The sequence below is a fragment of the Melanerpes formicivorus genome, unplaced genomic scaffold (genome assembly GCF_026170545.1).
Source record: "Melanerpes formicivorus ecotype bairdi unplaced genomic scaffold, bMelFor1.0.p_v2 SCAF_8, whole genome shotgun sequence".
In the NCBI taxonomy this organism is placed as follows: Eukaryota; Metazoa; Chordata; class Aves; order Piciformes; family Picidae; genus Melanerpes; species Melanerpes formicivorus.
Window position 1 is genome coordinate 2827386 of NW_027142360.1, and position 27333 is coordinate 2854718.

Sequence of the window (27333 nt, forward strand, 5' to 3'; positions counted from 1 at the left end):
GGGTTTGGTGCTGACCCTGCAGTGCTGGGTGGAAGGTTGGATGGGATGAGCTTGGAGTTCTCTTCCAACTGGATGTTTTCTGTGATCCTGTGATAAGAAAATAAACCCCATGCTGACATCAAAGAGCAGATATGGGGGGAGTAAAAAAATCCTGGCTTGGCTGAGGGAAGAGGTGTTTCAGAGGTGCTCTGGGTGGGTCAGACTCTGTTTCTAGCACCATTTTGGGTTTTGTTCTTCAAGTAAATCCCAGAGCTCTCCTGCGGAATGGGAATAGGGCATGGCCCTGAGAAGGGAGACCATCTCATCAAGAGGCTTGTCCTAAATCATCTGAAAATCTCAGAATACCATCTGCTGTCTCCTGGGAACAGTTTGTGTGGCTTGTGTGTCCAGTTCTGGGCCCCTCAGTTTAGGAAGGAGGTTGACTTGCTGGAACGAGTCCAGAGAAGGGCAACGAAGTTGGTGAGGGGCTTGGAACACAGCCCTGCGAGGAGAGGCTGAGGGAGCTGGGGTTGCTTAGCCTGGAGAAGAGGAGACTCAGGGGTGACCTTATCACTCTCTACAACTACCTGAAGGGAGGTTGTAGACAGGCAGAGGTTGGTCTCTTCTCCCAGGCAGCCAGCACCAGAACAAGAGGACACAGTCTCAGGCTGCACCAGGGGAGGTTCAGGTTGGATGTTAGGAAGAAGTTCTACACAGAGAGAGTGATTGCCCACTGGAATGGGCTGCCTGGGGAGGTGGTGGAGTCACCATCATTGGAGGTGTTCAGGAGGAGACTTGATGGGGTGCTTGGTGCCATGGGTTAGCTGTTTAGGTGGTGTTGGATTGGTTGGTGGGTTGGATGCAATGATCTTGAAGGTCTCTTCCAACCTGGTTTGGTTTATTCTAAAGGCTTCCATGTGCTTTTATCTAGAGCATGGGGGAGCAGAAGTGTGCAGGCAGCCTGCAGCTAACTGGGCTCAGCAGGAGTCTGCTGGCTTCCCAGTGCTCACTTCTCCTGTCTCCAGGACAGGCAAGGGAAGATGCTGCTCTTCCAGATCAGAATAGGAAGGGTACAATCTACACTCTCCTCTGCTGACACTGGCCCCTAGATGACATCTGAACTGTATCTAAGGCATCCCAAGCTTCCATCAAATGTGATTCATGCTTTGGGTCTAGCTGGCCAAATGCTGAACTGCTTATTAGTGTCAGATTTGGTAAGGAGTTATGTGGAGCCCTTTGTTCACTTTGTCTAAAGTGAATACTCATCTTATGTCAGTGAACTGTGGATTGAAGATCTCTCACCTCCTCTCCTGAAGAGGACAGAACTCCTCTCAGAAATGGGGCACCAGAAGGCTGTTTTGCTGGGGTGGTACAGGGATGCTGCCTGACTGTGGCAGAATTTGAGTTGATTGTGTTTGTCCTGGCCTTCCAAAAGCACTGTGAGGTGCCTGTGGTGGTGCAACTTTCACAAAGTATCGCAGCATCACGGAGTGTTAGGGGCTGGAAGGACTTCAAAAGCTCATCCAGCCCAACCCCCCTGCCAGAGCAGGAGCACCTAGAGCAGGTCACACAGGAACACAGCCAGACAGGGATTGAATATCTCCAGAGAGGGAGACTCCACAACCCCCCTGGGCAGCCTGTGCCAGGGCTCTGTCACCCTCACAGGGAAAACATTTTCCTCCTGTTTCCATGGAACTTCCTCTGCCTCAGCTTCCACCACTGCCTCTTGTGCTGTCCTTGGGCATCCCCCAGCAGAGCCTGGCTCCAGCCTCTGGGCACTCACCCTGCACATCTTTATCAACTTGAATGAGGTCACCTCTCAGGCTCCTCCTCTCCAAGCTGCAGAGCCCTCAGCTGCCTCCAAAATACCATTAAAACACAGGACAACAGACAGTCAGATAGATCTCTCAACCACAGAATACATTTTGTCCCCTCCAAACAAATGAGCCCTTTTTCCAGTAATGACCTGGCTGCAGTGATACTGCAGTGGGTACCACTGCCACAGGAGGGAGAAACCCAAAGCACACTAAACTGATACAAATCTGAAGAAATAGCTTTCCACATTTCAGAAGCTAAATAACCCTGTTGGAGATCTTCCCTCTTGGGAGTGCTGGGGGATGAGAAGCTCAACAGGAGCCAGCAGTCAGCACTTGCAGCCCAGAGAGCCAAGCAGAGCCTGGGCTGCAGCAAGAGAAGTGTGGCCAGCAGGGCCAGGGAGGGGATTCTGCCCCTCTGCTCCACTCTGCTGAGACCACAGCTGGAGCTCTGTGTCCAGTTCTGGAGCCTCTGTGCCAGGAAGGATCTGGAGGTGCTGGAAGGTGTCCAGAGAAGGGCCAGGAGGATGAGCAGAGGGCTGGAGCTGCTCTGCTATGGAAACAGGCTGAGAGAGTTGGGGTTGTGCAGTCTGGAAAAGAGAAGGCTCCAAGGAGACCTAATTGTGGCCTTCCTGTATCTGCAGGGGCCTACAAGAAAGCTGGGGAGGGACTTTTGAGGGTGTCAGGGAGTGATAGGACTGGGGGGAATGGAACAAACCTAGAAATGGGTAGATTGGGATTGGATGTTGGGAAGAAGTTGTTCCCCATGAGGGTGGTGAGAGCCTGGCACAGGCTGCCCAGGGAGGTGGTGGAAGCCTCATCCTTGGAGGTGTTTGCAGCCGGGCTGGATGTGGCTGTGAGCAACCTGCTGTAGTGTGAGGTGTCCCTGGCCATGGCAGGGGGGTTGGAACTGGCTGAGCCTTGAGGTCCCTTCCAACCTGCCCATTCTCTGACTCAGTGGATCTGCCCTGTCTCTTCATCCTTTATTGATGTTTTCTTTCTGCCAGGGAAATGGAAGGAGATCCAATACCTTTCTTCCTCTCCCTTTTCCCCTCAAGCACCTCCAAGTGCTGTTTGACACAGGAAACAATAACCTGTCCCATTTGTGTTTTGCCTTTTGCAGCAACTGCTTTTCTCTGAGCTGTCTGAATGGCTGTGCCTCTCATTTTTTCAGTGTTAGATGATCTTCTCCTGGTTTGCCTGCCACATCAACCACAGCTCAGACAGCAGCTGCTGGCCCTCTGCAAGGACTCTTCTTTCTTCTTCCTCTAAATTGCAGTGATGCTAAAGCTGATCAACACTTTTATAGCAGAAGCCCTTTTGACAGAAAGTAGCTCATAAAATAAAGGAAAGAAGGGCTATGAAAATGCTCAGGGGGTTGCTACAGGCTGAGGGAGCTGGGGGTGTTCAGCCTGGAGAAGAAAAGGCTTTGGGGAGACCTAATAGCAGCCTGCCAGTACCTGAAGGGGGCTACAAGAAGGATGGAGAGAGACTGTTTGCAAAGGCCTGCAGGGACAGGACAACCAGGGGCAGTGGTGTGAAATGAGAGCAGAGCAGATTGAGATTGGGTGTTAAGAGCAAGGTCTGCACCATAGGGAGGTGTTTGGGGCCCCTTCCCTTGAGATACTCAAGGTGAGGCTCACAGTCAGCCTGATCTAGTTGAGGGTGCTCATGCTTACTCCAAAATTAATCTAGTCCCCCTCTCTCTGCAGGGGGACCTTCTCCCTGGGCAACCTACTCCAGTGTTCCACTACCCTCATGCCAATGAACTTCTTCCTAACATCCAATACCAGAGCTACCCAGTGAGCTTCCCAAGGTTATTGCTTATTCGTAGAATCACAGAATCAACCAGTTGGGAAAGGACCTCAGAGATCATCAAATCCAACCTATCACCCAACACCTGCTGACAACTAAACCAGGGCTCCAAGTGCCACATCCAGTCCCTTTTTGAACACCTCCAGGGATGGGGACTCCACCACCTCCCTGGGCAGCACATCCCAATGGCCAATTATTCTTTCTGGGGAGAACATTCTCCTCACCTCCAGCCTAAACCTCCCCTGGCACAGCTTGAGACTGTGTCCTCTTGTTCTGCTGCTGGCTGCCTGGGAGAAGAGACGAACACCCACCTGGCTACAACCTCCCTTCAGGGAGTTGTAGAGAGCAAGAAGGTCTCCCCTGATCCTCCTCTTCTCCAGGCTAAACAACCCCAGCTCCCTCAGCCTCTCCTCACAGGGCTGTGCTCAAGGCCTCTCCCCAGCCTTGTTGCCCTTCTCTGGACACCTTCAAGAGTCTCAATGTCCTTCCTGAACTGAGGAGCGCAGAACTGGACACAGGACTCAAGGTGTGGCCTAGCCAGTGCTGAGCACCGGGTAGAATGACTTCCCTGCTCCTGCTGGCCACACTATTGTATCAGAAAGCATTTTTTCTCCCTAAAGATCTTTTGTTACCTGATGTTTCAAGCTGAATATTAAGTCTAATCAGATTTATAAAAGTCAAAAGCAGCTAACTAGTGTGGAAAAGGTATCTGAAATGGGACTGATTAGGCAGGGAAGAGATCAGCCTCCAGATCCAAACTCTTCTTAAAATTGAGAGGCAAAGTTGCTGCAGATTTGCCTGGCCATCTCTTCTCAAGGGTTTTGGCATTGTACCATGCTCCACCTGGCTGTGTTCCTGTGTGACCTGCTCTAGGTGCTCCTGCTCTGGCAGGGGGTTGGACTGGATGAGTTTCCAGGTCCCTTCCAACCCCTAACATTCTGTGATGCTGTGAGCTTGGGGTGTTTTTTGGTGTTCCTTTCTCACCTCAAAGGATTGAATAATTATGTAGAGACTGGAATGTGCTGCCCAGGGAGGTGGTGGAGTTGCCACCCCTGGAGGTGTTTAAGGCCAGACTGGATGTGGCACTCAGTGCCATGGGCTGGTTGGTGTGGTGGGGTTGGGTCCTAGGCTGGGCTTGATGAGCTTAGAGCTCTATTCCAGCCTCAATAAGTCTGTGATTCTGTGATGAGGAAAACACAAGTCAGTTGTGTTTGCATACACATGCTATTCATAGGAATCCCCTAGTCTGTGTGTTTGAAACATGAGTGAAAACATGGTTTGCAAATGGAGGAATGAGAGTATGCCAGGGCTTCTGACAGCCCTGGGGCTCTTCAGTCTGGAGAAGGGAAGACTGAGAGGGGATTTAATAAATGCCTATAAATATCTGAGGGCTGGGGGTCAAGAGGGAGGGGACAGGCTCTGCTCAGCTGCACCCTGTGATAGGACAAGGGGCAATGGATGGAAACTCCAGCACAGGAGGTTCCACCTCAACATCAGGAGGAACTTATTCACTGTGAGGGTCCCGGAGCCCTGGAGCAGGCTGCCCAGAGAGGTTGTGGAGTCTCCTTCTCTGGAGCCTTTCCATCCCTGTCTGGATGTGTTCCTGTGTGACCTGTGCTGGATTCTGTGGTCCTGCTCTGGCAGGGGGGTTGGACTGGAAGCTCCCCAGAGGTCCCTTCCAACCCCTAACCTCCTGTGAGCTGTGTTCCTCACCATCCCTGGAGTGTGGAGCTGGCGCTGAGGAAGATGGTTTAGCGTTGACCCTTCAGTGGTGAGTGGAAGGTGGGACTGGCTGATCTCTGAGGTCTCTTCCAGCTGGATGCATTCTGTGATTCTGTGAAGAGATGCCAAAACTTTCTTTTTGCTTCAGCTAGCTCTCTGTACTGTATCATGCCTTTCCTCCCTATTCCAAGACCTTTTCTATTATTCTGGAAATAGAAATGACATCAGCACCAAGTATGCTGCACACCCACAGAATTTGCTTTATCTAGCAATCTGCCACCAATATTTTAAGACTCCAGCAAGACAGCAAGGAACTACCTCCCCAGATTATTACTGTGAAGCCATCCTTAACTGAACTGTGCCATATGAGTTCCCATTGCAGCACCGGAGAAGAAAGTTGTCAATGTTGTGCTGCAGATCTCAGAACTGTCAGGGTTGGAAGGGACCTCAAGGCTCAGCCAGTTCCAACCCCCCTGCCATGGGCAGGGACACCTCACACTACAGCAGGTTGCTCACAGCCACATCCAGCCTGGCTGCAAACACCTCCAGGCAGGAGGCTTCCACCACCTCCCTGGGCAACCTGTGCCAGGCTCTCACCACCCTCATGGGGAACAACTTCTTCCTAATGTCTAATCTAAACCTCCCCTCCTCTAGCTTGGATCCACTCCCCCCAGTCCTATCACTCCCTGACAAAAGTCCCTCCCCAGCTTTCTTGTAGCCTCCTTCAGATACTGGAAGGCCACAATTAGGTCTCCTTGGAGCCTTCTCTTCTCCAGACTGAACAACCCCAACTCTCTCAGTCTGTCCTCATAGGAGAGTAGCTCCAGCCCTCAGCTCATCCTCATGGCCCTTCTCTGGACACATTCTAGCACTTAGGATGAGCTCTATCTAAGATGCCTTGCCATGGCTGGTGACCACTTGGTGACAGAATCTGTCTGTCCTTTCCCAGGCTTCATGTGTGAATGGAATAAAACCCTTAACATCTATCAATATTTCATAGTTTCATCTTTTTTTTACCTATACCCAATGTTTATTAGAGGCTAAACAGCCACCTTGGGGAATACTCCTGGTTGTACTGCCTGTGCTTTGGAAACAGAGAGAGCTGGAGTGGCAGTTTCTTAGTGGATCATGGGAAATAACTGTGATTTGTGGGTAGACCTCACTCCCAACTGAGGCTGGTGCATCAACTCTGCCACTTCAGGGTGGTTCCCAGAAGTGATCTGACTCAGGCACTGTGCTGAGTCACAAATCCTTCCCTGCTTCCTCCTTGCTTACAGGAAGTAGTAGTTTTCTTCTAAACTATGTTTGGCCACAGCAACCCCATGCAGAGCTACAGGCTGGGGTCAGAGTGGCTGGGGAGCTCCCAAACAGAGAGGGACCTGGGGGTGCTGGTTGACAGCTGCCTAAACATGAGCCAGCAGTGTGCCCAGGTGGCCAAGAGGGCCAATGGCATCCTGGCCTGCATTAGGGATAGTGTGGCCAGCAGGAGCAGGGAAGTCATTGTGCCCCTGGACTCTGCTTTGGTTAGGCCACACCTTGAGTCCTGTGTCCAGTTCTGGGCCCCTCAGTTTAGGAAGGACATTGAGAGACTTGAAGGTGTCCAGAGAAGGGCAACAAGGCTGGGGAGAGGCCTTGAGCATAGCCCTGTGAGGAGAGGCTGAGGGAGCTGGGGTTGCTTAGCCTGGAGAAGAGGAGGCTCAGGGGAGGCCTTCTTGCTCTCTACAACTCCCTGAAGGAAGGTTGTAGCCAGGTGGGGGTTGGTCTCTTCTCCCAGGCAACTAGCACCAGAACAAGAGGACACAGTCTCAAGCTGTGCCAGGGGAGGTTTAGACTCGAGGTGAGGAGGAAGTTCTTCACCAAGCGAGTCATTCGTCATTGGAATGTGCTGCCCAGGGAGGTGGTGGAGTCCCCATCCCTGGAGGTGTTCAAGAGGGGATTGGATGTGGCACTTGGTGCCATGGTCTAGTCATGGGGTCTGTGTTGATAGGTTGGACTCGATGATCTTTGAGGTCTCTTCCAACCTTGGTGATGCTGTGAGACTGTGATACTATGTTGTAAGGAGAATAATTACCTCCCATACTCTTGACACTGACTTATGTACAGAGATCTCTGTGTGTTTGTGCATGTGCCAAGGAGGTGAAGGAGGGGTGGATGGAGTTGGAAGTCATCTGCTCATTCCCAAAGGGTCATTTCTGTGAGGCTCTGTCAGCTTATACTCTTGGTTCAGGCAATGCCATGGTGCAGGCAAAATGTAGCCCTGCAAAACCAGAGGAGTAGCCTTGGGATACGCTTTATGGAATCACGGAAACATTCAGGTTGGGAAAGAGCCTCAGGATCACCAAGTCCAATCCTGTACCCTGATCAACAAGGGTCACCCCTAAAGCACAGCCCCAAGCACTATAGCCAAACCACCTTGAAACACAGCCAGGCTTGGGGACTCCACCACCTCCCTGGGCAGCACATTCCAAGGCCTGACCACTCTTGATGGGAACAAATTCTTCCTACTGTCCAGTCTGACCCTGCCCTGCTGCAGCTTGAGGCTGTTCCCTCTCGTTCTATCACTAATTACCTGGGAGAAGAGACCAGCACCACAACCTCTCCACAGCCTCCTTTCAGATAGCTGTAGAGAGCCAGGAGGTCTCCCCTCAGCCTCCTCTTTGATGAATTTTCTCTGAAGATCTGGACTGCTAATGTGCTGAGAACAAGGAGCCAGCCTGTCCAACACAGCAAGTTTGATCCAGAGCTGTGCATGGAAAGGTCCACATGCTGTTTCTGAAGCCAGACTAGTTTCCTTGGCTATGTTCCAGAGCATAACAATGCCAAGTGCATCTTAGCAGCTGGATCTGATGCAGTTTGATTGTTTTGCCTTTTGAGCCATCCTGTGAGTGTTGGTTGAAATCCAGACAAGGTTGTAAGTACACAGTGGGGCATGTGCATCATCCCATTGCCTCAGGTGCAAACACAAACATAGAATCACAGAACTGTCAGGGTTGGGAGGGACCTCAAGGCTCAGCCAGTTCCAACCCCCCTGCCATGGGCAGGGACACCTCACACTACAGCAGGTTGCTCACAGCCACATCCAGCCTGGCTGCAAACACCTCCAGGGATGAGGCTTCCACCACCTCCCTGGGCAGCCTGTGCCAGGCTCTCACCACCCTCATGGGGAACAACTTCTTCCTAATATCCAATCTCAATCTCCCCTCCCCTAGATTGGATCCATCCCCTCAGTCCTATCACTGCCTGACACCCTCACAAGTCCCTCCCCAGCTTTCTTGCAGCCCCCTTCAGAGACTGGAAGGCCACAGGAAGGTCTCCTCAGAGCCTTCTCTTCCTCTGACTGAGCAACCCCAACTCTCTCAGTCTGTCTCCATAGCAGAGCAGCTCCAGCCCTCTGCTCATCCTCCTAGTCCTTCTCTGGACACCTTCCAGCACTTCCAGATCCTTCCTGTAATAGAGGCTCCAGAACTGGACAGAGCTCCAGCTGTGGTCTCAGCAGAGTGAAGCAGAGAGGGAGAATCCCCTCCCTGGCCCTGCTGGCTCTGCTTCTCTTGCTGCAGCCCAGGCTCTGCTTGGCTCTCTGGGCTGCAAGTGCTGACTGCTGGCTCCTGTTGAGCTTCTCATCCACCAGCACCCCCAGGGCCTTTTCTTCAGGGCTGCTCTCAAGCCAGTCTTTGCCCAGCCTGGGATTGCCCCAACACAGCTGCAGGGCCTTGCACTTGGTCTTATTGAACCCCATGAGGCTGGCTTGGGCCCAGCTCTGCAGCCCGTCCCTCTGGATGGATCCCTTCCCTCCAGTGTGTCTGCTGCACCACACAGTTTAGTGTCGTTGGTGAACAGGTTCCTCAGGAACTGCCTGAACTGATGAGACAGCAACCAGGATGATTATCTTACTGAGAGACAAGCACAGCACCAATTAGCAGCTGTAGAACACCTGCAGCATCCCTCTGTGCTTCCCAAAGAGCTGGGAAAGATCAGTGTCGCTTGGTAGAGGCTCTTTTCCTTCCTCCTTCCCTTTTCACTCCTACTTCTCAGCTGTGGCCTAAACCTTTGGCTTGATGCAGTCCCCTGGAGGCTGGAGAGAGCTTGACCTGGTGTCAACAGCAATGTTGTTCCCATGTGGTAAATATTTAAACCATTTTATCAGTGTAAATAGATGCTAAGTTCTGTGAGCCCAGGGAATGGCATTCCTGTGTTTTACTTCCTGAAACATTCATGGAGCTCCTGCCAGCCAACAGAGTGCAGCCAAGAGAAGTCTGGGGGGTTTTCAAGGTAAACTGGAGTGCTTTTTAGATGCATACTAAGAGCTGTTTAAGATCTTCAATTATTAACAGAAGAAAAATGTGGCCTGAAAAAAACAAACCTGCAAGCAATCCCTTTTGTGGCACTTTCCCTAGGCTCTGTGCAGCTATCACCCTGCCCACCCCGCAGCAAGCTTCTCCAGGCAGATGCTGTGCCTTGGCAGATGTGTGTGGAGTGAGCCTCCACACAGCCAGGAGCACAAGCAGCATGCAAAAGAGTTGAAAACTATTGCCTTTTATATTGACTTGCCAGGACATGAGAAGGGCTGTGGTTAGTAGGTCAAGAGAGGTTCTCCTCCCCCTTCACTCTGCCCTGCTGAGGCCACATCTGGAATATTGTGCCCAGTTCTGGGCCCCTCAATTCAAGAAGGACCTCAGGGAACTGCTTGAGAGAGTCCAGCACAGAGCCACAAAGATGATGAAGGCAGTGGAAGATCTTCCTCATGAGGAGAGCCTGAGGGAGCTGAGGGGTCTGTAAGTTTGGAGAAGAGGAGACTAAGGGCTGCCCTCATTGATGTTGATAAGAAAGTACAGAGTGAGTGCCCAGAGGCTGGAGCCAGGCTCTGCTGGGGGATGCCCAATGACAGCACAAGAGGCAGTGGTGGAAGCTGAGGCAGAGGAAGTTCCATGGAAATAGGATGAAAACTTTTTTCCCTGTGAGGGTGACAGAGCCCTGGCACAGGCTGCCCAGGGGGGTTGTGGAGTCTCCCTCTCTGGAGATATTCAAGCCCTGCCTGGCTGTGTTCCTGTGTGACCTGCTCTAGGTGCTCCTGCTCTGGCAGGGGGTGTGGGCTGGATGAGCTTTGGGGGTCCCTTCCAGCCCCTCACATTCTGTGATGCTGTGCATTAGGAGTGGTGTGGCCAGCAGGAGCAGGGAAGTCATTGTGCCCTGTACTCTGCATTGGTTAGGCCACACCTTGAGTCCTGTGTCCAGTTCTGGGCCCCTCAGTTTAAAAGGACATTGAGACACTTGAATGTGTCCAGAGAAGGGCAACAAGGCTGGGGAGAGGCCTTGAGCACAGCCCTGTGAGGAGAGGCTGAGGGAGCTGGGGTTGCTTAGCCTGGAGAAGAGGAGGCTCAGGGGTGACCTCATTGCCCTCTACAACTACCTGAAGGGAGGTTGTAGCCAGGAAGGGGTTGGTCTCTTCTCCCAGGCAAGCAGCACCAGAACAAGAGGACACAGTCTCAAGCTGTGCCAGGCTGTGTTCAGGCTGGAGGTGAGGAGAAAGTTCTTCACTGAGAGAGTCATTCACCATTGGAATGTGCTGCCCAGGGAGGTGGTTGAGTCCCCATCCCTGGGGGAGTTCAAGAGGGGATTGGATGTGGCACTTGGTGCCATGGTCTAGTCATGGGGTCTGTGTTGATAGGTTGGACTCGATGATCCTCGAGATCCTTTCCAACCTAAGTTATACTGTGATACTACTGTGATACTATGATACCCACAGGATGAGAGAGGTGACTCTCCCCCTCTACTCTGCCTCTGTGAGACCCCACCCTTAGTGCTGCATCCAGCTCTGGTGGCCCCAGCATAAGAGGGACATGGACCTGCTGGAGCACGGCTGGGGGAGGACCAGAAAGATGATCAGAGGGCTGTGAGAACTGGGACTTCTCAAACTGGAGAAAAGAGGCTCTGGGGAGACCTTACAGTGGCCTTCCAGTTCCTCAGAGGGGCCTGCAAGAAGTCTGGGAAGGGACTTTTTTCAAGGGCTCGTAGTGACAGGATAAGAGACAATGGATTGAAGCTTGGGGAAGGCAGATTCAGCATAGATATTTGGAAGAAATTCTTTCAGTAAGGGTGGTGAGACCCTGGAACAGGTTGCCCGGGAAGGTTGTGGATGCTCTCTCCCTGGAGGTGCTCAAGAAGAGTTTGAATGAGGCCTTGAGCAACCTGGGCTAGTGGAGGACATCCCTGCCCATGGCAAGGGGTTCCAAACTAGATCACAGTCTCACAGGATGTCAGGGGTTGGAAGGGACCCAAAGAGATCATCGAGTCCAACCCCCCTGCCAGAGCAGGGACATACAATCTAGCTCAGGTCACAGAGGAACACATCCAGATGGGCCTTGAAATTCCCCAGAGAAGGAGACTCCACAAACTCTCTGGGCAGCCTGCTCCAGTGCTCTGTGACCCTTACAGTCAAGTTCCCCCTTGTGTTGAGGTGGAACCTCCTGTGCTGCAGCTTACATCCATTGCTCCTTGTCCTATCCCAAGGAGCAAGTGAGCAGAGCCTGTCCCCTCCTTCCTGACCCCCAGCCCTCAGATATTGATAAACATTTATTAAATCCCCTCTCAGTCTTCTCTTTTCCAAGCTAAAAGGCCCCAGGGCTCTCAGCCTCTCCTCATAAGGATGATCTTTAAGGTCTCTTCCAGCCCAGCCCATCCTATGAATGAACATTCCTGAAGTTGCTGCACAGTTAGCAGTTCTAAACTGTTAGAGACTCTCTGAATCCTTGGTTGGCAGTGAATGTAAGCTTGCTAACTAGGAGATTCATCTGGATTTAAAGCCAGGCTGCCCTACCAGGATGCTGCAGAGCACAGGCAGCAATTCACTCAAACAGTCTTCAGCAGTTCATCTCTCCATCAAAGTTGGTTCATTCTCCTCAAGAAGCTCTTCCCTACTTAAGCTGGCTCCTGTAAATCTTCTGGTGGGGCATGTTCCCCCTGACTGTCTGAATGCCTGAATGTGCTTATGGTGCAAGCCTTGGATTTAAGAAGCACTGCTGAACAGGAGCCAGCAGTGTGCCCAGGTGGACAAGAAGGCCAAGGGCATCCTGGCCTGCATCAGGAACAGTGTGGCCAGCAGGAGCAGGGAAGTCCTTGTGCCCTGTGCTCAGCACTGCTTAGGCCACACCTTGAGTCCTGTGTCCAGTTCTGGGCTCCTCAGTTTAGGAAAGATGTTGAGATGCTGGAAGGTGTCCAGAGAAGGGCAACAAAGCTGGGGAGGGGTCTGGGGCACAGCCCTGTGAGGAGAGGCTGAGGGAGCTGGGGTTGCTTAGCCTGGAGAAGAGGAGGCTCAGGGGAGACCTTCTTGCTCTCTCCAACTCTGAAGGGAGGTTGCAGCTAGGTGGGGGTTGGTCTCTTCTCCCAGGTGAGCAGCATCAGAACAAGAGGACATAGTCTCAAGCTGTGCCAGGGCAGGTTTAGGCTGGAGGTGAGGAAGAAATCTTCCTAGCGGGAGAGATTGGCCATTGGGATGTGCTGCCTGGGGAGGTGGTGGAGTCACCATCCCTGGAGGTGTTTAGGAAGAGCCTGGATGAGGCACTTGGTGCCATGGTTTAGTTGATGAGATGGTGTTGGGTGACAGGTTGGACTCCATGGTCTCCAAGGTCTTTTCCAACCTGGTTTATTCTGTAGTGCTTCTGTAATACTTGGTTCATACAAAGGGCACTGGCTCAGGCTATCCTCTCTGGACATCTGTAGTGCACTCAAGCATTCCATGGCATGGATGATAATGAAGCTGCAATTGCAAATGAGAGAGCTTTGTCCTCACCTTTGTGTCTGCCCTCAGTACTTTTTCAAGAGCAGGGTGGTGGTGGAAGCCTCAACCCTGGATGTTTTTAAGGCCAGGCTGGATGTGGCTCTGGGTAACCTGATGTAGTGGAAAGTATCACTGGTCATGGCAGGGGGGTTGGAACTGGATGATGCTTGAGGTCCCTTCCAGCCCTGACTGATACTATGATACTATGAATTCTGTGATATAATGATGACTATTACAACAATAACAACAATTAAGGGTAGATTACATAAGGTCTGATAATACAACTCCTAACCCTGTACTTTTGCCTAGGATTTGGAATAAAAAGGCTTCCAAAACCCCTAAAAATGGAGGCCCCTCTTTGCTTCTCTGTGCATTTATTTGAAGCTACAAATATTTCAATTGACAAGGTTTGTGGGTTTCTTTCTCAGTTTGATAACCATCTGTAGGCTTTGACCTTTCCTGTATGGTTGCACACCCTTTGGGAGAAGGAGGGATGTTGTTTTAACTCTCTGGTGAATGTTACACTCTTAGAATCACAGAATTGTCAGGGATGGAAGGGACCTCAAGGATCAGGCAGTTCCAACCCCCTGCCATGGGCAGGGACACCTCACACTACAGCAGGTTGCTCACAGCCACATCCAGCCTGGCTGCAAACACCTCCAGGCATGAGGCTTCCACCATTTCCCTGGGCAACCTGTGCCAGGCTCTCACCACCCTCATGGGGAAGAACTTCTTCCTCACATCCAATCTGAATCTACCCACTTCTTATTTTCTTTCCATTTTCCCCAGTTCTGTCACTCCCTGACACCCTCAAAAGTCTCTCCCCAGCTTTCTTGTAGCCCCCTGCAGATACTGGAAGGCCACAATTAGGTCTCCTCAGAGCCTTCTCTTCTCCAGACTGAACAGTCTCAGCTCTCTCAGTCTGTCTCCATAACAGAGCAGCTCCAGCCCTCTGCTCATCCTCATGGTCCTTCTCTGGACCCCTTCCAGCACCTCCAGATCCTTCCTGTACTAGAGGCTCCAGAGCTGGACACAGAGCTCCAGGTGGGGTCGCACCAGAGCGGAGCAGAGGGGGAGGCTGCTGCCAAGTGTTGCAGTGATGTTGATGTGGATCGCAATTCATTTTCTGTATGTATCTGTGTGAGCAGCTGGGTGAAAAGGTGAAGTGCCTCATATAATCACAGCAATATTTTTTTTCCCCCTGAGACATTGCTTATCCAGAGTAAGAACCTAGATGGAACTGATAGGGAAGAGCAGCCCAGTGTCTATAGGATAAGTTTTCATCCTGTCAGTGTTGTACTTCATGTAAGGATGTCTTTGTGAAAGCCAGAGTGTTTCATGCTGAATCAATCTTTATCAGTGATGTTGATGATGGGACAGACAGACAGACAGAGTCTGCTCAGCAAGTTTGTTGCTGATACAAACCTGGGAGGCTTGGCTGAGACACCTGAAGGCTGTGAGGCTGTTCAGTGAGACTTGGACAGACTGAGAGTTGGGCAGAGAGGAACCTGATGAGGTACAACGAGGTGAAGTGCAGAGTCCCTGCATCTGGGCAGGAAGAATAAACTGCAGCAGTACAGCTTGGGAGGGGATCTGCTAGGGAGCAGCCCTGTGGAGAAGGACCTGGGAGTCTTGATGGACAACAAGGTCTTTATGGGTCATCAATGTGCTCTGGTGCCCAAGAAGGCCAATGGGATCCTGGGCTGCATTCAGGGGAGTGTGTCCAGCAGATCCAGGGAGGTTCTCCTCTCCCTCCACTCTGCCCTGGTGAGACCTCATCTTGAGTACTGCATCCAGCTCTGGGCTCCCCAGTTCCAGAGGGACAGGGATCTGCTGGAGAGAGTCCAAGGGAGGGCTACAAGGATGCTGAAGGGACTGCAGCACTGCCTGGAGAGGAGAGGCTGAGAGCCCTGGGGCTGTTTAGTCTGGAGAGGAGAAGACTGAGAGGGGATCTGATCAATGTCTATCAATAGCTGAGGGCTGGGGGTCGGGAAGGAAGGGACAGGGACAGGCTCTGCTCACTTGTGCCCTGGGATAGGACAAGGGGCAATGGATGGAAACTCCAGCCCAGGAGGTTCCACCTCAACATGAGGAAGAACTTCTTCACTGTGAGAGAGTCCCAGAGCCCTGGAGCAGGCTGCCCAGAGAGGTTGTGGAGTCTCCTTCTCTGGAGCCTTTCCAGCCCTGTCTGGATGTGGTCCTGTGTAACCTGTGCTGGATTCTCTGCTCCTGCTCTGGCAGGGGGGTTGGCCCTGGAGATCTCCAGAGGTCCTTTCCAACCCCTAACATCCTCTGATCCTGTGATATCACTCCCTTTGGGTAGTGGCATGAACCATTAAGAGCTACCTGAGCTGTCTGTAGATGCTTGGAACAAATGTTCTGACTAGAAGGCTGCTAGTAGTCAGGTTTGGGTTGCTGGCAGGCAGTGAATGATCTTGCTGGCCTGGTTGCTGGTGTCACCTTTGATTGCTCCTACTGCCTTCCACTGTGGCAGGGGAGCAAATGCAAAGCTTGAGCCTTAGCTGTGAATTGCCTTGGAGTGACAGTGCTTGTCAAAAGAGGTGTCATCCTTATGAGGAAGCATTTAAATTAGCTTTCAGAAAGTAATGGAAATGGCAAATCTCAGCTGATAGATTTGAGAGGTTAACAGTTCTCCCCAGGTCTCTGGGCAGATGTATGGCAGGCATTTAACAACTCATCAATCACATTTAATAACAGACAAAAATAACCCCAGCCAGGATCAGCTCTTCTGAGGAGCTGGCAGCGTTTGCAAGAGACATTAATGGCTTCTGCCTCTCAGTCATTGCAAAATCATGAGCTGCTGATTGTTCTGATCCGGCTAGTCCCAGCCTAGAAGAGTTCTGGAGGCCTCTAATACCTTAACGATTTGCCCCTGTCGGTGGTTGCCATCACTGCCACCAGCGAGAAGAGCTTTAAAAGCTTTGTAAATGCAAATCCTTGCTAAAGGCTCAGGAGGCTGGCTTTGTTATTCTGTGTTTACAAATGAGAAGAAGGAAGCAGAGGCCCAGGAATCTGCAGCTGGAGCCAGCTGCATCTTAGGCTACAGCTGCTCAATGGTTTAGCAAACTCCGCTACAAGTCACCTGCCTTGGCCCATTCTGGAAATGCTTGGCTTGCTCACCATAGAGCTTCTACCAGCCTGCCCTAAGAGCAGCCAGGTAATAATACTATAGAATAGAATAGAATAGAATAGAATAGAATAGAATAGAATAGAATAGAATAGAATAGAATAGAATAGAATAGAATAGAATAGAATAGACCAGGTTGGAAGAGACCTTCAAGATCATTACATCCAACCTATCAACCAATCCAACCCACCTAAACAACTAACCCATGGCACCAAGCACCCCATCAAGTCTCCTCCTGAGCACCTCCAGGGATGGTGACTCCACCACCTCCCCAGGCAGCCCATTCCAATGGCCAATCTCTCTCTGTGTAGAACTTCTTCCTAACATCCAGCCTAAACCTCCCCTGGCACAGCTTGAGACTGTGTCCTCTTGTTCTGGTGCTGCTTGCCTGGCAGAAGAGACCAACCCCCACCTGGCTACAACCTCCCTTCAGGGAGTTGTAGACAGCAAGAAGGTCACCCCTGAGTCTCCTCTTCTCCAGGCTAAGCAACCCCTCTCCTCACAGGGCTGTGCTCCAGACCCCTCCCCAGCTTTGTTGCCTTTCTCTGGACACCTTCCAGCATCTCAACATCTTTCCTAAACTGAGGAGCGCAGAACTGGACACAGGACTCAAGGTGTGGCCTAACCAATGCAGAGTACAGGGGCAGAATGACCTCCCAGCTCCTGCTGGCCACACTGTTCCTGATGCAGGCCAGGATGCCCTTGGCCTTCCTGGCCACCTGGGCACACTGCAGGCTCATGTTCAGCAGTGCTTCTTAAATCCAAGGCTTGCACCATAAGCACATTCAGGCATTCAGACAGTCAGGGGGAACATGCCCCACCAGAAGATTTACAGGAGCCAGCTTAAGTAGGGAAGAGCTTCTTGAGGAGAATGAACCAACTTTGATGGAGAGATGAACTGCTGAAGACTGTTTGAGTGAATTGCTGCCTGTGCTCTGCAGCATCCTGGTAGGGCAGCCTGGCTTTAAATCCAGATGAATCTCCTAGTTAGCAAGCTTACATTCACTGCCAACCAAGGATTCAGAGAGTCTGCAACAGTTTAGAGCTGCTAACTGTGCAGCAGCTTCAGGAATGTTCATTCATAGGACAGGTTGGGCTGGAAGAGACCTTAAAGATCATCCTTATGAGGAGAGGCTGAGAGCCCTGGGGCCTTTTAGCTTGGAAAAGAGAAGACTGAGAGGGGATTTAATAAATGTTTATCAATATCTGAGGGCTGGGGGTCAGGAAGGAGGGGACAGGCTCTGCTCAGCTGCACCCTGGGACAGCACAAGGAGCAATGGATGGAAGCTGCAGCACAGGAGGTTCCACCTCAACACAAGGGGGAACTTGACTGTAAGGGTCACAGAGCACTGGAGCAGTCTCTCCTCACAGGGCTGTGTTCCAAGCCCCTCATCAACTTTGTTGCCCTTCTCTGAACACCTTCCAGCATCTCAACCTCCTTCCTAAACTGAGGAGCCCAGAACTGGACAACGGACTCAAGGTGTGGCCTAACCAGTGCAGTGTACAGGGGCAGAATGACCTCCCTGCTCCTGCTGGCCACACTGTTCCTGATGCAGGCCAGGATGCCATTGGCCCTCTTGGCTGCCTGGGCACACTGCAGGCTCATGTTCAGCCTACCATCGATCAGCACCCCCAGGTCCCTCTCTGCCTGGCTGCTCTCAGCCACTCTGACCCCAGCCTGTAGCACTGCCTGGGGTTGTTGTGGCCAATGTGCAGAACCTGGCACTTGGATGTGTTCAATCTCCTGCTCTTGGCCGCTGCCCATCTGTCCAGCCTGTCGAGGTCCCTATGCAGAGCCTCTCCATCCTCCAGCAGATCAACTCCTGCCCCCAGCTTGGTGTCATCAGCAGATTTACTGATGACTGACTCAATGCCCTCATCCCCATCAATAAAGATACTAAAGAGGATGGGGCCCAGCACTGATCCCTGGGGCACACCACTGGTGCCTGGCTGCCAGCTGGCTGTGGCACCATTCACCACCACTCTCTGGGCTCAGCCTCCAGCCAGTTCCTAACCCAGCTCAGAGTGCTGCTGTCCAAGCCATGAGCTGACAGCTTGGCCAGCAGTTTGCTATGGGGGACGGTGTCAAAGGCCTTGCTGAAGTCCAGGCAGACCACATCCACAGCCTGCCCCACATCCACCAGGCAGTCACCTGGGCATGGAAGCAGATCAGGTTGGTCAGGCAGGACCTGCCCTTCCTAAATCCATGCTGGCTGGGCCTGATCCCTTGGCCATCCTGTAAGTGCTGTGTGATTGCACTCAGGATGACCTGTTCCATGATCTTGCCTGGCACTGAGGTCAGGCTGACAGGCCTAGAATTCCCTGGCTCATCCAACCGGCCCTGCTTGTGGATGGGCACCATGTTGGTCAGCTTCCAGTCTTCTGGGAGCTCTCCAGTGAGCCAGGACTGATGAAAAATGATGGAGAGTGGCTTGGCCAGCTCATCTGCCAGCTTTGCTCATACCTTCCTCTAGGGACCTGCACAACCTGGATTACAGAGTGAGCACCAGGTCCTGGGGCAAAACCAGCAGTGCTGCTTCTAACTCCGCCTCAGTTCAGACTCAGTCAGGATATGTTTGGTGGTCCCCAGGCTCTGCCTGAGACCAGAACGGCCTCTGGAAGAATCTATAATCAGAGTAGGGACATGACTTCAGTCTGCCATTTCCCCCCATGCTCAGGGGTGCAGTTCTGTGGTACCCCAGTGTTTACCCTCTTGCATGGCTCACTGTTCTTGGCCTGCTTCGGTTCCAGTGGTTCTTTTGTCTGCCCATGCTTTAACTCTCTTCAGTAACTGCCTGGGGAAGACCTTATGTCTGGTTTTCAAGAACAGGGAAGATAGGTTATGTGTTCCCTTGCCAGGGTGGTGGTAAGGCAATGCCTGTTCAACTTTAACCTGTGATCCAGGCTGTGGTGGTTCATTTGTGCGATGCTGAGGGCAGGTTGAGACTGACTGGATATTAGGAAGGGATTCTTTGCATGGTGAGACACTGGCACAGGTTGCCCAAGGAGCTTGTGGATGCCCCCTCCCTGGAGGTGTCCAAGTCCAGGTTGGATGAAGCCTAGAGCAACCTGTTCTAATGGAAGGTGTCCCTGCCCATGGCAGGGAGTTTAGAACTAGATGATCTTTAAGGTTCTTTACAACCCAAACCATTCTGTGCATCTTCTGGAGGGAGGCGATCTGTACCTGTACATCTTTACATCATCCAGATGAGTTCAGGTGAGGATGAATGCAATAAACCAGTGTATTATGGTGCAGTTGATGGCTTCTCTAAACTTTGTTCTCTCACTGATAAGTGCTTCCTTTTGTTCTCTCTGCAGGTCTCCAGGTGGTTTTAAATTCAATTATCAAGGCCATGGTCCCTTTGTTGCATATTGCCCTGCTGGTGCTGTTTGTCATTATCATCTATGCCATCATTGGACTGGAGTTATTCATGGGGAAGATGCATAAGACCTGCTACCATGTGCAAGGGGGACTGATAGGTAAGGGGAACATTGTATCATACAGAAAAAGGTTTTCTGAGGGAGGCTTTGCCCATTCACAGTGGAGCAGTTACAGAATCACAGAATCAACAAGGTTGGAAAAGACCTCAGAGTCCAACCTGTCACCCAACACCTCCTGACAGCTAAACCATGGCTCCCAGTGCCACATCAAATCCCTTTTTGAGCACCTCCAGTGATGGTGACTCCACCACCTCCCTGGGCAGCACACTCCAATGGCCAATCTCTCTTTCTGGGAAGAACTTTCTCCTCACCTCCAGCCTGAACCTCCCCTGGCACAGCCTGAGACTGTGTCCTCTTGTTCTGGTGCTGCTTGCCTGGGAGAAGAGACCAACCCCCACCTGGCTACAACCTCCCTTCAGGGAGTTGGAGAGAGCAAGAAGGTCTCCCCTGAGCCTCCTCTTCTCCAGGCTAAGCAACCCCAGCTCCCTCAGCCTCTCCTCACAGGGCTGTGCTCAAGGCCTCTCCCCAGCCTTGTTGCCCTTCGCTGAGCACCTTCAAGAGTCTCAATGTCCTTCTTGAACTGAGGGGCCCAGAAGTGGACACAGGACTCAAGGTGTGGCCTGAGCAGTGCTGAGCACAGGGCAGAATGACCTCCCAGCTCCTGCTGGCCACACTGTTCCTGATGCAGTGTACTGATGCAGGAGACATGGGGCTGTTGCTCCCTGCCGTGCACCTGTTTGGGGTTTCACGGCGGTGATTCCTCTGTGCTGCTGCTTGGCTATGAATCACCTTTGGTGTACAGAGACTGTCTGTAATGGTGAGAGTTGAGCTTGCTCATCCTGGGCACTCAGTTGCTGGCCTGTCTGCAAAGTCAGTACCTGCTGAACACAGTGGTGGACTTTTTAATGTGGACCTGTGGCACCGTGGGCCAGCCTGAGCTCTTGAACAAGTTTCCCAGAGGCTCAGACAGCACTAAGGTAGTGATGAACTCACCACTAGCAGATTGGGCTGGTGGATTCCTCTACATTTCAAGGGTGCTGAACCAGCTCCTTTAAACTGCATTCTTGCCCTGAAAGGCTGGGCTTGGATGATCCTTGAGGTCCCTTCCAACCCTGCGTTCTGTGAATCTGTGGCTCGTGGAAATCCACAGCTTGTGCTTTATTAGTAGTCTTCTACACAAATGCATCTTCGTTGAAACAAACACCATGGAAAGGGAATAGCTAACTGAGGCCCAAGCACCCTGTTTTAATCACAGGCTGTGCCTGTGATTAGAAGTGCAGCCAAGAAGAAAGCAAAGTTCTGTTACCGGGGAGAAACTTCTTGCACCAAATCCACCGGGAAAGACCTTTCACAATATTTACATAAATAAATATTCAAAATTCAAAGGAATGCAGTGGCACTGTCAGTCATCTAACCATCTGCTCTTCTGCACTGGGTCTATTGAACTTGAAAGGAGTGATTTCCCATGTGGTGGTGAGTGCCAAAGTCTAGGACCCAGCTCAGCTCAGAAGCCAGAAAATATTCCAGCAGCAGGAAATGGTTTCAGAAGTTCTGTGTCCTCTGCTTTTATACCAGCAGCAGGTTTCATTTGCTGGAAGTTGTGGTAGGAGTGTAAGGAGTTGTCAGCCTGGTATGCATCTTTGAAGTCTGTCTGTCTTCCTCCATACTGCCTGGAATCATCTCCATTACAGAATCCAGTTCTAGTATTGCTGGCTGTGATGGGTTAAGGCCCGCCGTGGAAGCAGGGTGGGGAGGGCTTGCAGGTGCTTTGCCCTCCCTGCAGGGCATTTTCCCCCTGGGAAGCTGAGTCTGTTCCACTCCCCCTCCCTGTCCAGCTAGGGTATAAAAGGAAGGACACTGCAGCCATTAGCTCCCTTTGGCTCCTGCCTCCCCTGGATGAGAGCTACTGCAGCTGCCTTCCTGCTCCTCTGCCCCATGGTCAGGCCTGATCCTTCTCCCTGCTGCCTCTGTGCCTCTTCACAGAGACTGGGTTTGTATTCCTGGGGTGTTTTTTTTCCTCCCATCCATCCTTGTCCCTTGCCCTTGTGAACCTTACCTGTTAGTGTTATACAGATATTGTTTAAAGACAGCTCTTCACCTCTCTACTTCCAGGACATCTCAAAATTATTGCTTGGTGGATTTGCTCCTTCCCTTCCCTTTCTTTTCCCTCTCTGTTGAGAGGGAGGAGGAGGGAGCAGGGAAGGGATTCTCAGCCTTACCCCCATCTGAGCTCTTAACTCCCAGTTAAGGCTCAAACCACCACACTGTCTCTGGCATGCTTTAATGATCAGAATGTGATCATAACCTTCAGAAAATTACCTTTTTTGAGGGGGGACACACACCATGTAAGATGAGAAACAAACATAATGACCTGCTCCCCCCCAGCCATATCTGCTTCTATTATCAATGTAGCACTGAGCTCTGCAACGTGGATATCTAGAAATTAAACAGAACCCAACAATCCTATTGTGGGAGTTTTTGTCCTTACAGAAGTGGTCTCTGGAGCATTTTTCATACACCAGAGCGTTTTGAGCAGGTGTGGTTTGGGGGTTCTCAGCTCTGTAGAAACACCTGTACAGAGTTAGGGGGTGGAGAATCAAGCAGTAGCCTTGCAGAGCTGGAGTGTCACTGGGCTCTTGATAAAATGCCACACAGCTTCTAAACTCCAAAAGAGCAGAGCTCCAGAGACTTTCTGCTGTGGTTTAGCAGTGGCCCAGCACCAGATCAACCTGTCTGCAGAGCACTGGAGCCTGTCTGCTGCAGGCATTCAGCCTCCTTCAGCAGAGTGCCAGCCAGGGCTGCAAGATTAGCACAGGAGGTTCCACCTCAACACAAGGGGGAACTTCTTTACTGTAAGGGTCCCAGAGCCCTGGAGCAGGCTGCCCAGAGAGGTTGTGGAGTCTCCTTCTCTGGAGCCTTTCCATCCCTGTCTGGATGTGTTCCTGTGTGACCTGTGCTGGATTCTCTGGTCCTGCTCTGGCAGGGGGGTTGGATTCAATGATCTCTTTGGGTCCCTTCCAGCCCCTGACATCCTGTGAGCCTGTGATTAACCCAAGAGAGTTGATCTAGAGGTTCCCTCTCGAGTTGAAAGGCACTTCAGCTGTGCCTGTACAACTTGACAGCTTGGCCACTGTTTTTACAAGAAGTGAAGCACAACCAAACCTCCCTCTGCACATTACAATTGGTAGACTTTCTCCCATGTCTGTCATCAGTTAAAGGGCAGTGGGGGAAAACAGGACCCAGCATTAGTGTCAAAGGAATCAAAGAGAGCCCCACACAGGATTGGGATAGAAATCCAGAACATTATTGGAAGATTAAATGGAAGGTGCTATGAATAACTACAAACTACAATGCAAAGCACTGCCAAAGCCAGAGGAAATACACAAAAATCCCCCAAGCCAAAGCCTTCTCCAAACCACCAAATCAGACCAAAACCCAAAGCCTCAGACCCCACCTGGGGTCTACCATAAACCCCAGTGGTCCTTTTTTCCAGAGATCTGTTCTTCCCCAAAGAGTAGGCCCACAAAGACTGGTCTGGTCTTGAAGGCAGCAGACAAGCCTGGTCTGGTCTTGAAGGCAGCAGACAAGCCTGGTCTGGTCTTGAAGGCAGCAGACAAGCCTGGTCTGGTCTTGAAGGCAGCAGACAAGCCTGGTCTGGTCTTGAAGGCTGCAGGCAAGCCTGGTCTGATCTTGAAGGCTGCAGGCAAGCCTGGTCTCGCCTTGAAGGCAGCAGGCAAGACTGGTCTGGTCTTGAAGGCAGCAGACAAGCCTGGTCTGGTCTTGAAGGCAGCAGGCAAGACTGCTCTGGTCTTGAAGGCAGCAGGCAAGCCTGGTCTGGTCTTGAAGGCAGCAGGCAAGCCTGGTCTGGTCTTGAAGGCTGCAGGCAAGACTGCTCTGGTCTTGAAGGCAGCAGGCAAGCCTGATCTGATCTTGAAGGCTGCAGACAAGCCTGGTCTGGTCTTGAAGGCAGCAGGCAAGACTGCTCTGGTCTTGAAGGCTGCAGACAAGCCTGGTCTGGTCTTGAAGGCAGCAGGCAAGACTGCTCTGGTCTTGAAGGCTGCAGACAAGCCTGGTCTGGTCTTGAAGGCTGCAGGCAAGCCTGGTCTGGTCTTGAAGGCAGCAGGCAAGCCTGGTCTGGTCTTGGAGGCTGCAGGCAAGCCTGGTCTGGTCTTGAAGGCAGCAGGCAAGACCACCCTCTGCCCATACCAGCTAAGGTAGATCACTGCATCCAGGGAGAAGAGAGGGAAGAAATGAGAACGAATCAACTGTGCCCTCCCTTTTTCTAGGGAAAGGTGCAAGACATTCTGGGAATGAAATACCAAAGGATTGCAATTTCCTGTCCACCCCCTGGACCCATCCTGTCTCTGGAGGCTTCCACTCCTGGGTTCTTAAAGGCATAAGCCTGTGGTATTTTTTGGCTGTGCCTAGGAAAAGCCTGCATGGATCTTGAACAGACAGTAATAGAATGTCAATAAATTACCATTGGATGTGAAAAGGAAAGCAATGATAAGGTCTAAATAATCCCATTGGCAGCCTAACCATGAGAGCATCCCTAGAAAAAACTGTCAGGTTCACTGCAAGCTCTTTGTTTAAAGCAGCCATCAGTGCTCCTGTGGTGGGTTGAAATTTCCCCCCAACATTATCTTTGCCAGGCCAGCTCAGCTGGAAGCAAATGGGAGCTGTATTTGCAGGCAAAACCACAATCTGCAATGGACTGCAAGGAATATGTACAAAGTGTCCAGGATTTACCATAGTTACAGGGACTTGCAGTTAACAAACAACACAAGATCCCCCCGGTCAAGAAGACCAGGGAAGCTGTGCCTCTGCCCCCCTCATCACCCAGGGAAGCTGTGCCTCTGCCCCCCTCATCACCCAGGGAAGCTGTCCCTCTGCCCCACTCATCACCCAGGGAAGCTGTGCCTCTGCCCCCCTCATCACCCAGGGAAGCTGTGCCTCTGCCCCCCTCATCACCCAGGGAAGCTGTCCCTCTGCCCCCCTCATCACCCAGGGGAGCTGTCCCTCTGCCCCCCTCATCACCCAGGGGAGCTGTCCCTCTGCCCCCCTCATCACCCAGGGAAGCTGTCCCTCTGCCCCCCTCATCACCCAGGGAAGCTGCCTCTCTGCCCCCCTCATCACCCAGGGAAGCTGTCCCTCTGCCCCTCTCATCACCCAGGGAAGCTGTCCCTCTGCCCCCCCTCATCACCCAGGGAAGCTGTCCCTCTGCCTCCCTCATCACCCAGGGAAGCTGTGCCTCTGCCTCCCTCATCACCCAGGGAAGCTGTCCCTCTGCCCCCCTCATCACCCAGGGAAGCTGCCTCTCTGCCCCCCTCATCACCCAGGGAAGCTGTGCCTCTGCCCCCCTCATCACCCAGGGAAGCTGTCCCTCTGCCCCCCTCATCACCCAGGGAAGCTGCCTCTCTGCCCCCCTCATCACCCAGGGAAGCTGTCCCTCTGCCTTCCTCATCACCCAGGGAAGCTGCCTCTCTGCCCCCCTCATCACCCAGGGAAGCTGTCCCTCTGCCCCCCTCATCACCCAGGGAAGCTGCCTCTCTACCTCCCCATCCCCTGTCCACAAGGGTGAAAGGAGCAGAGAAAAAGTAGCTGTTAGACTTCACCAAAAGAATGCAGCCAAGGTCAAGCAGAAGCAGGGTGAGTATCCTCTCCAGAGCAGAGAAGTGAGCAGAGAAGCCTCCAGAAACGTTTTGGTCCCAGCAGTCTCATGGCAGATACCTCTCTGACGAAGCTGTTTAGAATTGTCTCTGTTTTCTCTGTCACCCCCAACAGTGATTACTATGCATTCTTCTACTTTTCTGCTCCAAATCTCTAACAAAATGTTGAAGGCATAGCTTAAGGCTGCCACATCTCCTCACCTCCTTTTTTCTCCCTCCTCTCCTTCAAGACACGCCGGCGGAGGACGATCCGTCGCCCTGCGCCCCGCAGTCCGCGCACGGCCGGCAGTGCCAGAACGGCACGGAGTGCAAGGCCGGCTGGGAGGGCCCCAAGCATGGCATCACCAACTTTGACAACTTTGCTTTTGCCATGCTGACTGTGTTCCAGTGCATCACCATGGAGGGCTGGACCGACGTGCTCTACTGGGTACGTATCCGAAAATGCCGGCGCTGGCAGCCTGCCCGCTCGCCTGCTGGGGCCACGCTGAAGCTTCAGGGCTGGAGCTCTCCTGCTTGCTCTCTCTAATGATGGCATGCTTGCTGGCATGAAGCTTTCATTAACTCAGAACATAAGTGGGCAAAAGGGGAGGGTTTGTCTGGTTGGATCAAGTGGAACAGTTGAATTGCCATTGATACGTTAACGTGGGAAGGGGGCACGTGGCTTAGCGGTTTGCAGGGTTGCAGTGGACCTTCAGAGCCTGTCTGTAGGAGGGAAATAGCTCTGTACAGCCACAGAGTGCTGATGGAGAGGCATTAGTGACCCTCAGCTGTGTGCTCTACCCTTGGCATTCATGTCACAGAGGGACTACGCTGAGCAGCTCTTAGGTCTTAGAGGACAGGCTTCTCAAACCCTTTCCATGCCAGCACTGCTCCTGATGGTTTTAGAGGACAGGCTTCTCAAACCCTTTCCATGCCAGCACTGCTCCTGATGGCTTTAGAGGACAGGCTTCTCAAACCCTTTCCAAGCCAGCACTGCTCCTGATGGTTTTACAGGACAGGCTTCTCAAACCCTTTCCATGCCAGCACTGCTCCTGATGGTTTTACAGGACAGGCTTCTCAAACCCTTTCCATGCCAGCACTGCTCCTGATGGTTTTAGAGGACAGGCCTCTCAAACCCCTTTCCATGCCAGCACTGCTCCTGATTCTGTCTTTAACCTTGATAGTGGTATTGATCATGGTTATATGTTTAGTTAAAACATATTATCCTCTCTAATCTCAGTGTGGTCTCATCTTGCCCTTTGCCATCATTCCAGAAATTTCACAGAGTCACAGAATGCCAGGGGCTGGAAGGGACCTCCAAAGCTCATCCAGTCCAACCCCCCTGCCAGAGCAGGAGCACCTAGAGCAGGTCACACAGGAACACAGCCAGGCAGCTCTTGAATATCTCCAGAGAGGGAGACTCCACAACTCCCCTGGGCAGCCTGTGCCAGGGCTCTGTCATCCTCACAGGGAAAAGTTTTTCCTCCTGTTTCCATGGAACTTCCTCTGCCTCAGCTTCCACCACTGCCTCTTGTGCTGGCATTGGGCATCCCCCAGCAGAGCCTGGCTCCAGCCTCTGGGCACTCACCCTGCACAGCTTTATAAACATCAATGAGGGCAGCCCTTAGTCTCCTCTTCTCCAAGCTACAGAGCCCTCAGCTCCCTCAGGCTCTCCTCATGAGGAAGATGTTCCACTGCCTTCATCATCTTTGTGGCTCTGTGCTGGACTCTCTCAAGTAGTTCCCTGAGGTCCTTCTTGAACTGAGGGGCCCAGAACTGGACACAATATTCCAGATGTGGCCTCAGCAGGGCAGAGTGAAGGGGGAAGAGAACCTTTCTGACCTATTAATCAAACCCCTTCTAGTCCACCCAGAATTGGTTTTAATGGTCTTTGGTTTTCATGGCCACCAGAGCACATTGCTGGCTCATGGTCAACCTTCCATCCACCAGGACCCCCAGGTCTTTTTCCCCTTCACTGCTCTCCAACAGCTT

The 27333-nt window shown here is 52.1% G+C and overlaps 1 protein-coding gene across 1 annotated transcript in view; it reads left to right on the plus strand.

Moving 5' to 3' along the window:
- Window positions 1–27333, plus strand: part of CACNA1C (calcium voltage-gated channel subunit alpha1 C) — a 755167-nt gene that overhangs the window by 470138 nt on the left and 257696 nt on the right. Inside the window, 2 exon segments of the mRNA XM_068141830.1 lie at window positions 19571–19732; window positions 25593–25789. Of these exon segments, the coding sequence (XP_067997931.1) occupies window positions 19571–19732; window positions 25593–25789 (359 nt within the window).